General features: G+C 43.1%; 1 protein-coding gene across 1 annotated transcript in view; it reads left to right on the top strand.

Moving 5' to 3' along the window:
- The first annotated feature begins 665 nt into the window (after positions 1-665).
- The window catches only part of WDR19 (WD repeat domain 19), an 84397-nt gene continuing 74664 nt past the window's right edge, over positions 666-10398 (top strand). Inside the window, exons 1-3 of the mRNA XM_077814601.1 lie at positions 666-722; positions 5827-5907; positions 7158-7270. Coding sequence (XP_077670727.1) covers positions 681-722; positions 5827-5907; positions 7158-7270 — 236 coding nt within the window. The 5' untranslated portion in view covers positions 666-680. The remainder of the gene's footprint in view (positions 723-5826; positions 5908-7157; positions 7271-10398) is intronic.

Raw genomic sequence — 10398 nt, 5'->3', positions numbered from 1 at the left:
GTTTCTTATAGAATACTTTGTAAAACACCTCTGTGATGACCTAGTGGCAAAGTTCTGTGCTGTCATGTGGGAAACTTGGGTAAAAAAGTCTCCCTTGCTCCACAGGCCAGAAAATTGGCTGTGGAATTTTTTGTGTTGATACACTATCTTGCCCATGGTATATTTGAGGAGAAACATCAATAAACTTCAGAGTCCCATTTGGGCAGGAAAATGGAGGCTGCGGTAAACGGCTTGGGAGGTTTGATACAAATCAAGTGGGAAGATGAGAAGTTCCTTAAGGTTCCATAAAGATACAAAGGCTTCACTCTCGGGAATTTTTTTTTTTTTAACAAGAAACAAACTTTGATAACAAATATTTTCCACTGGCTATCATGTCTTCTTGAATATTCACCATGTCAGTTTTTTGTTTCACACCCTAATTATTTTCTAAAAATGCACATACTTGAATTACATTAATCTTCCCTTTAATTTTTTAATGTTTTTTAAAATGTGTATTGTAGGGCTCAAACCTGCATAGGCTGGGTTATGAATTAGAGGCCACATTTCCATCTCTAATTTTGTATGGTTTTTTTATACATATAAATTTGATATATATATGTTTTTCAGGTAAACACACCAAGCGGATCACTTGTGGTTGCTGGAGTACTGAAAACCTGCTGGCACTAGGTAGTGAAGACAAAATGATAACTATTAGCAATCAGGAAGGAGATACTATAAGACAGGTAATAATAACAGCATCTTTATCTAACTGTTATACTTAGTTAATGATCCTGGGGCAAGATTCTGTGCTGATCTCTGAGAGTCAGAAAACTGGACTCTCAGCCCAGTTGGAGTGGATGCTAAAGTGGCTGTAAGTCATCTTTGTACTCTCCCAATCCTGGACTACTCCCAGGGCTGGAGCATGATGTCAGCATACTTTGGGGCCTGTCTAAGTTATAGCAGCCTCTTTGGGTTGCCCTATGGGCTGCAGACTCTGCAGTGCTGCATGTTATGGGCCTGTCCCTGAAATGCTGCTCACCACCACTGCCCTGGTTTATCCCCTATGCCAGGGCTTGCAAGGGGTCCTTGGAAAACAACCTTATGGCTGTCTTCCACAGTGTCTGTACCAGGGGAATTCTTCCTTGGCCAGATACAGGGCTTTTAGGGCACCTTCAGGATGCTCCAGCCCTTTTACTCTTTGTAAAGTGCCTGGAGTAGGGATGAGGATCTTGCCCCTGAAGTGTAAGGTAGACCATTACCCCTTTTGAGATGCTGATTCCCTTCTTCCCTCTGATCAGAGAGTTCTAAATGTTTTCTTATGTAAATTAGAATCCTTGTGGACAAAGGCAGTTTTTGGATATGCACATCGTTTTATAGAATTCACTTAATTTCAGATAGTAGAAACAGTGGTTCACTGAATACTTTTTTTAAGAGCAGACTGAAATCTTATTTCTTCAAATGTTTGCAGACATTTCTCCCAGGTGTGCACACACCCAGTGTAGTTAATCTGGAGAACTTTGCTTAGCACTCCCTTTTGGGGTGGCACTCGCTCCCTTTGGCTTTTCATAGCCCCTCCCATAGCTATTTAAGTGCAGCGCTGCCTTGACCTCCCTCAGTTCCTTCTCACTGCCTGCAGCTTGAGTTGGAGAATTCTGTGTGGTATCAAATGTCATGTTTTCTATCACAGTGCTTTCCTATGATCTTGTGTATGTAGTTAATTATAGTAGTGCCCTTAGGATTTAGTTAATTAGTAGTAGTTAGTTAAGTGGGATTTAGCCTGGTGTGATGCCTTCACCAGGTTTTAAACACCGCCTGTCATGTGAGGTGGCTGTCTCTAATAGTGACCCCACACTCCGTGTTTATTGTGCGTTGGGGAAGGGCACATTAAAGAAAAGTGCTCCATCTGTAAGTTGCTCAAAAAGAGAACCTAGGTGGCTAGAGACTTGCACCTGAAACAACACCTTATGCCTGCTTCAGTTCTGGGAACCTCTGCAGATTGAATAGAGCTGGGTCATCTACCCACTCACTGGTACTGAGTCAAGATCAGTGGGACACCATACTGTCAACTCCAGTACCATCTGTGGGCATCAACTGAGTCTGGTATCAACAACATCAGTGTCGGCATCAACTGTTTTCATGCCCCGATGTGCCAGGTAGCACTGGACTTGCTAGGCTTTTCTAGTTCCTGATTCTCTCTCAATACAGGAGCATTCAGCTGCAATGGCTTCTTCTGTGCCCTTGCAGAATTGTCACCATTACTGGCACCATTTTCGGCACCATTTTCCACCATTCCTGAAAGTCTTTGATTCCTCTTGGGGTTACCATCTGTACAGGGATCCACATTGGTCCTTCAGTAAGGACAGAGGCTCTTGGCCCAGTACATACTGGCCACCAATGCTGTTTACTTATCCTAAATGGCTTCCTTGGGATCCTTAGGATGTTCCTCAATCTGCAAGGTCCTGACCTTGGCTCAGTCCAGGGCAAGGTCGCCAATCCCCTCGGTAGTGTCCCTTCTTGAGCTGCCTACATTGCAGACACAGACCAAGGTTGCTCCCTCTGAGCTGATTCAGCCTGAACCATTGTAACGGGTACATTTGTTGCTGCAGGAGATCCCCATTGGTTCTGCTCTCTTCCTCCTCACCTGATGATTCCACAGTGCTGGATTTCTCCTCTTTTGTGCCTGAGAATTTTAAATCCTTTGAAGATCTCCTGAGGCAAATGGCTTCAGGCTGAGTTTGCACAAGTACATCAAATTGGTGGGCATTCTCCAGTCCTCAGCTCCAGGAAGGGTAGCTCTCCCAATAAGTGAAGCACTTTTGGAACTCACAAAGACTTTGTGTCATACCCCAGCTTCCTTACCAACTACAACAAAGCATACTGACAAAAGGTATTACGTACCCCTGTGGGTTTTTTGAGTGCTTCTTTTCACATCAAGCCCCAAATTCTATTGTTGTGATAGTGGCAAATGAGAGACTATGTTGGGAGAGAGATAAATCCATGCCTAAAGACTTTGGGCTTGTCTACACTGAAACGCTATCATGGCACTCTGCAGCTGCCCCGCTGTAGTGCTTCACGCTGGGAGTGTGGGGGACCAGAGTGTTACCAGGCTGCTGAGAGGCAGGTGCCCAAGGGGGAGCACCTTGGGGAGCATCACACGGCAGCCAGGCTCCATGGGCAGGGGCCAGCTCCAGAATGTGTTGTCGGCCAGTGCCAGGTGCCTTCAGGGCAGAGGTGTATCAGGCGCACATCAGAGCTGTGCTGCCCACCCTGCCTAGGGAGTGCCCAGCTGTGCAGAGGTGGCTGGCTCGGGGAGCAGGGCAGGGAGGGCTGCCCGGTCGCCAACCAGCACCATGGCTCCCATAGCCTGGAGAGCCAGGGGCCTGGGCAGGCCAGGCAGCTCCCACCAGCTTCTGATCTGCAGGCTCCTGGCAGGAGGTGACAGTTTTCAAACTGTGGGGCACATTAGGAGGCAGAAATCTCGGGGGGCATGCGAATATGATTGCTCGCCCTAGGTGTTAAATTTTGCTCTCAAGCAGGTCTCTTTAATAGACACCTTCTATCTGAATTGGTGATTGGTGTTGAGGTATGTCTCCCCCCCACAATCCCACTCATTCCACATGTTGTTGTCAAACTGAAGTTGGATCAAGCCAAGCTGATTCTCATTGCACCAGCGTGGCCAAGACCACGTTGGTTCTCTGACCTTCTCAATCTACCTATTTGACCTTCCAGTTCTTTTCTCCTCTATCCTGACCTACTGATTCGACACCACGGTCAAATTTGGCATCCGGTGCTGAGCAGTCTGCACCTCGTGGTGTGGATGCTGCATGGTTAGATGAGGAGGAAGCACTTCAGCAACTTCTGCTTAGTAGTAAGCCCCATCCTCTAGGGCTGCCTATTTGGCCAAGTGGAAAAGTTTTTTGGTTTGGTCACTAGCCCGGGGAATTCAGCCAAGGCAAGCCTATATTCAGGACATTTTTGCATTACCTATTACATTCTCTGGTCTCTCTCTCAGCTTCTTGAGGGTCCATTTAGCGGCAATCTTGGTGTTCCATCCTCTGATCCAAGGGAAGTCAATTTTCTCAAACTTCATGGTAGTGAGATTTCTAAGAGAAGATGTCAATTTCTTTCCACCTGTGAAAGAGGAGGTTTCTTTGTCGGACCTTAGTACTGTATTGGCTGCACTCATAGGATCTCCATTTGAGCCCATAGCAACCTGTTCTCTGTCACTTCTTTGCCAAAAGATGGCCTTTCTTTTGCCGCAAGGAGAGCGAGTGAACTGCAGGTCCTGATGGCAGAGCCTCTGTGTATGCAATTTTTCAAAGACAAACTGACTCTGCAGCTGCATCCAAGATTTTTGTCTTAAGGTGGTTTACTGTTTTACCTTCATCAAACAATATATGTACCTGTATTCTTTTTGAGATGGACTCAAATACAGATGAACAGCCCTTTATACATTGGATGTGAGACCTAGCTTAGCATTTTATCTGTAAGGGATTAAAGAATTTTATCACCTCAGCTTTTTGTCTTCTGTGGGAATCAAATGAAGGAGATCAGTTGGTTTCCACATGGATGATTTCCAGATGGATTACTTCCTGCATTACAGCAGCATATGAGGTAGCTCAGATGCACCTCCACAGACACTGGTAACTCATTCAACAAGGTCCCAAGCATCTTCTGTTGTTCTCAGTAATGGTTCTGTATGTTTTCAGTGCTGCTGTCTAGTCTTCTGTGCGTATTTTTATAAGACACTATGCTATTTTGACTGCATCTCAGTCTGATGCCACTTTGGAAAGGCAGTCGTCCAGTTGCTGTTTAACTACAGCCCAACCCCAAGCCCTACCTCCTTCAGTTACTGCTTGTGAATCACATGAGTGGAATATACATATGCAGTCATTCGAAGATGAAAAACAGTTACCTATCTGTACTGTATCTGTTGTGCTTTGAGATGTTAGTGCAGACACGTATTCCACAACCCACTTTCTGTCCCCTCTGCACTGGAGTCTCAAATCTTGATACTCAGTGTAAAGGAACTAAGGAGGGGTCGGGGTGGTGGTGCCTTTAAATAGCTATGGGAGTGGCTAAGAGGGGCCCGATGGGCACTGCTAAGCAAAGTTCTCCAGCTTCAGTGCAATGGGTGTGTGCACACCTGAGTGGAATACATGGCTGCATCTGTGTCTCAAAGACCAGCGGATACAGTACAGATAAGTAGCTGTTTTTTCTTTAGCTGGACCCTAGTCTGGGGAGAGTTCAAATGAATCTATGTTTTGGGTGTATTTTATATATAGTAAATGGCTTTGGAATTCATATGGGAGCAACACTATATAAATACAACAGGAATCTCTTTTTGGGTGGGTAGATGGCTACTTGTTTCATCTCATCCACTTTTGTCTCTAAATGCTCTGTTGTTGGCCTCGTCTTCTTTTCTCACTATGTTCTTTTGCTGCGTGACCTCATTTGGTCATGCTACTTCAGTTACTACCCTGTCTACAAAACAACATGAAGATCTACCTGTTCATCTCTATTTAGACTTGCATCTCTAACTGCCTTTTAGACATCTAAACCTGGATGTTCGCTGGCAATTCAAGCTCAGCATGATCAAAACGGAGCCTTTCTTTCTTTCTTTCTTTCTTTCTTTCTTTCTTTCTTTCTTATTACTGAAGAGAGAATGTTGGAGTTGTGAATAAAGGGAGAATAGTGGAATTGTTTTAATATTTATGTATTTATATTGCACTAACACCCCAAATATTCTAGATAGGAAAAGTGTCCTCTTACCTTATCTGTACATTGCTTGGCACACGGTGCTACATGAATAAATAATTAATCTGAATCTGTACTTCCTTCTTGCAGACTTCAGTGAGATCGGATCCCAGTGATATGCAGTTCTCAGTGATGAAGACTGATGAAAGAATATCAGCTAGGGAAAGCACAGTAAGCAGACCAATGCACAACACCATTCAGTGCATCTCAGTTGTTCTGACTGTAAACAGAAAGCCTTACCTGTGTCTGCCACTTTAGCATACAGTATTACGTAAAAAGTTCAGATGGTGTTATCTGAAAAGGAAGAATTAATTTGATTAAAATAAACAAACTATACGACAAACTAAAGTTGCTGTGGTATCTTTAGAAGAAGAGCTTAAAGTAATAGTAATTCTTAAACATTTCAGACATTTAACTCTTACGATGATTAGTGGTACTCACATTTAAGAACCAAATGCTTTAAGTGGTTATGACCAGAGATGGGCTGAGGCCAAATCTTTGGATACACACACACACTCAGACTTTGGGGAAACTCAAATTTCCTGTTATCAGCTATTACGGGTTTTTTGGGTTTGCACTGGGGCTTGTTTTTTCCCCAAATATGTTGAGAGACAGGATTTTGTGGAGAGTAGGGATTTATTGGTATTTTAATACTCCTAAAATAGGCGTTAGCATGAATAGTGCTTCACTTTTAGAGTGAGGGCAAACAGAGAATGATCTAAATTAAGATAGAAAATAGCCTTTTTGTTTAATATTCTGGTCAATCCAAGCAAACACAAGCATGAGACATAAAACAAGTTCTCCCTTGTTTTCTTGTTATAGGTATTCTAGTAATAAGCCTCTGCTTTATGATGATCTCCTCCCCTCCCTATTTTACCCTGCATTGAGCTAGCTGCTTCTTTGTCTGATAGTAATGCTACTTACTTGGTCACCAGAGAATGCAAAAAGAGAGCATTGAAAACAGCCTTTCTTCCCCTAGCGACAAAATCTGTCATCTCTGGGGATTTCCTCAAATAAGAAGCATTTATCTAGCTAGATATTAAATTGTATGTCTTCATAATTTTAAGGAAATCATTTTAAAATTACTTGAATAACTTTTAAGGAAATTTCATTACATTATTAAATATTTTTTATGTTTAGAAATGTTATCTGTTTAGAAGCTTCGTTTATATGATTGCACTGTCAGTGATTAGCATTAGCCACTATAGTTACGATACGGTTTCCTTGCACTCTATGGATGACAATTCTCTGCATCCCAAAAAACACCATGTCCTTTGATTTTGTGTTATAACTTGACCAATGGAACTAGACCTTGGACTGAATTCTGAAGGATAAAAGCTTTTCTTTTAGTAAAAACAGTAGTGTTTTTATTTTAAAATGGTGTTCTCACTGGGTATGTTTTTCACTTTGTCAATTGGCAGGTAAGCGTGGTGGTTGGCAAGAAAACATTGTTTCTTTTTAATTTGAATGATCCTGATAACCCAATTGATCTAGAATTCCAGCAGCGCTATGGCAACATTGTAACCTATAGATGGTGAGTAAGCACTAACTTCTTAATATCGCAAGAAAAAGCTGAGGTTTTTATCTTTCTAATGTTATTTATTTTCATTTCTGATATTTATCCCACTATCACATCAGGATTTTTTTGGCTATACAGTAGTCCTTTTAATACAATATTCCTTTTAGACTAAAGCAGTGGTTCCCAAACTGTGGGGTGCGCCCCTCTAGGGGAATATGGAGGAATGTTCAGGGAGTGCATGGTGGGGCTCAGGTCAGTTCCCACAGGGAGCGGGGAGGGAGCACCACCCAACCCCGCTTTATCCCCAGCCAAGCTCTGGCCCCAGCTGCAGCTCCACCCCAATCCCAGTTCCAGCCGCAGGTCTGCTCTGGCCCCAGCCACCGCTCCTCTATGTCCCCTACTCCACCCCCAGCCCAGCTCTGCCCTCATTCCCTCTCCACCCCCCGGCCATCTCCCCCTCTAGCCTCAGCTCCTCCCTCATCCCCAGTTCTGCCCCCGACTCCACCTTCATCCCAAGAGCCAACTGCAGTAATGGAGGGGGGGCACGGACAGATTCCATTACTGATAAGGGGGGACACAACAGGAAAAGTTTGGTCACCACTAGACTGAAGGAATCTGCAATTTACACTCCCCTTTACTGAAAATTCTGTTATTTAAAAAGCAGTGATGTCAAAATGAAACAGTAGAGATGTAGTTCCACACCTAGTAATGATATGGTTGCTGAAATTAGTGAGTGGTTTCTGTTTGGAGGAGAAGTTGGTGACACAGAGTCAGGGTACATTCTTGGTATAATCTGTTTTATTTACAAAAATATACACTCCCGTGGCTGGCTTTGAGCTGACTTGAGCTCACAGGACTCAGACTGCGAAACTGTAAAATTAGACGTTCAGGCTCAGGCTGGAGCCCAGGGTCTGTGACTACCCCCACAACTCAGCCCCAAGTCAGCTGATGCAGGCCAGCTGCAGGTGTTTGATTGCTGTTTAGACATACCAATAAAACCCCTTCAACAACTCTCTGGGTGAGTAACCAGCTTGTATGCAGCCTTTCAGTAAAGAGTTTCTCTTATCTTAATGACCATTTACGGTTTTCCATTTTTGATGAATTGGGGCTCTGTCTGTACAATTTATGAATTCTAGTTGATGTGAAGTTATATTATGAAAAATTGCTGTATGTATGTAAAAATGCCTGGATGTATGTGGATCCACCATTGCTGACAGATATCAGGTACACACCAGACAGATACAATGGGGTGATGGCTCAGGACTCAACGACCCTGTTCAGATGCAAACACCTGGGAATGATGAGTGATCTCAAACTTTGGAAATCCAGTTTATTTTACCCCTCTGAAGGAGGGGGAAAGGTAGGAGAAGCAATAGAAACTTACCAGGAGTAGAACAAAGGCATCCAGGTGACCAGGAGGAGTTTAAATAAGGGAACATACAGTGACAGTGAGCTAGATAGGAAGAAGCAGCATGAGGCAGGAGAGAGCAAGATCACCTAGCAAGTAGCAGCCTCATAGGGCAGGAGGGTCCTGCTCAGTTTTTAGAGCCCAGAAGTCCCCAAGCACTCTGGACAGCCCAAAGAATGCCCTGGAGTGGTGAGAAAACTGAGGCAGGGACATAGAATCATGGAAATGTGGGGCTGGAAGGGACCTCAGGAGGTCTTCTTGTCCAGCCTCCTCTGCTGAGGCAGGACAAAGTAAACCTATACCATCCCTGACAAATGTTAATCTGTTCTTAAAAGCTTTGAATGATGGAGATTCACAGCCTCCCTTGGAAGCCTATAATCCTAATAGTTAGATAAAGTTTTTCCTAATATCTAACCTAAATCACCCTTGCTGCAGATTAAGCCCATTACTTCTTGTCCTACCTTCACTAGACATGGAGAACAATTGATCACCATCCTTTTATAACAGCCCTTGAGATAATTGAAGATTGTTATCAGATCTCCCCCTCAGTTTTGTTTTCTCAAGACTAAATATACCCAGTCTTTTTTAAAATCTTTCCTCATAGTCAGGTTTTCTAAACCTTTTATCATTTTTGTTCCTGTTCTCTGGACTATCTCCAGTTTGTCCACATCTTTTATTTAAGTTTATCACCTAAAACTGTACACAGTACTCCAGCTGAGACCTCACCAGAGTAGAGTGGGACAGTTTACCTCCAGTGTCTTACATACAACACTCCTGTTAATACACCCTGAATGATATTAGCCTTTTTTTTAAATTTTATCCCATTAAGAACATAACAATCATACTGGGTCAGACCACTGGTCCATTTAGCCCCGTATCCTTTCTTCTGACAGTGGCCAATGCCAGATGCTTCAGAGGGAGTAAATAGAACAGGGCAATTTCAAGTGATCCAGTTCCAGCTTCCTGCAGTTGGAGGTTAGGGACACCCAGATGATGGAGTTGCGTCCCTGACCATCTTGGCTAATAGCCATTGTTGGACCTATCCTCCATGAACTTATCAAATTCTTTTTTGAACCAAGTTATACCTTCAAACATTCCATGGCAATAAGTTCCACAGGTTGACTATGCATTGTGTGAAGAAGTGTTTTATTTTAAAATTGCTGCCTATTAATTTCATAGTGACCCCTAGTTCTTGTGTTATGTGAAGGGTTAAATTACATTTCCTTATTCATGATTTTATAGATCTCTATCATACTCCTCCTTTTTAATCTCTTTTTTAAGCTGAAGAGTGTCATTCTTTCTAATCTCTTCTCATATGAAAAGCTGTTCCATACCCCTAATCATTTTTGGTGCCCTTCTCTGTTCCTTTTCCAATTCTGATATATCTTCCTTGAGATGTAGCGACCAGAACTGTGTGCAATATTGAAGGTGTGGGTGTACCAGCAATTTATGTAGTGGTATCTTGATATTTTCTGTTTTATTATCTATCCCTCTCCTAATAGTTCCTGACATTCTGTTAGCGTTTTTGACTGCTGCCGCATTATTGAGCGGCTGTTTTCAAGGAACTATCCACATTGACTCCAGGATCTCTTTCTTGAGTGGTAATAGCTAATGTAGATCCCATCATTTTGTGTGTTTGGGTTATTTTTTCCACTGTGCATCAACATTAAATCTTCATCTGCCATTTTGTTGCCCAGTCACCCAGGTTAGTGAGATCCTTTTGTATCTCTTCACA

This window comes from Eretmochelys imbricata, chromosome 4, assembly GCF_965152235.1.
Source record: "Eretmochelys imbricata isolate rEreImb1 chromosome 4, rEreImb1.hap1, whole genome shotgun sequence".
In the NCBI taxonomy this organism is placed as follows: Eukaryota; Metazoa; Chordata; order Testudines; family Cheloniidae; genus Eretmochelys; species Eretmochelys imbricata.
This window is presented reverse-complemented; position numbering and strand designations above follow the sequence as displayed.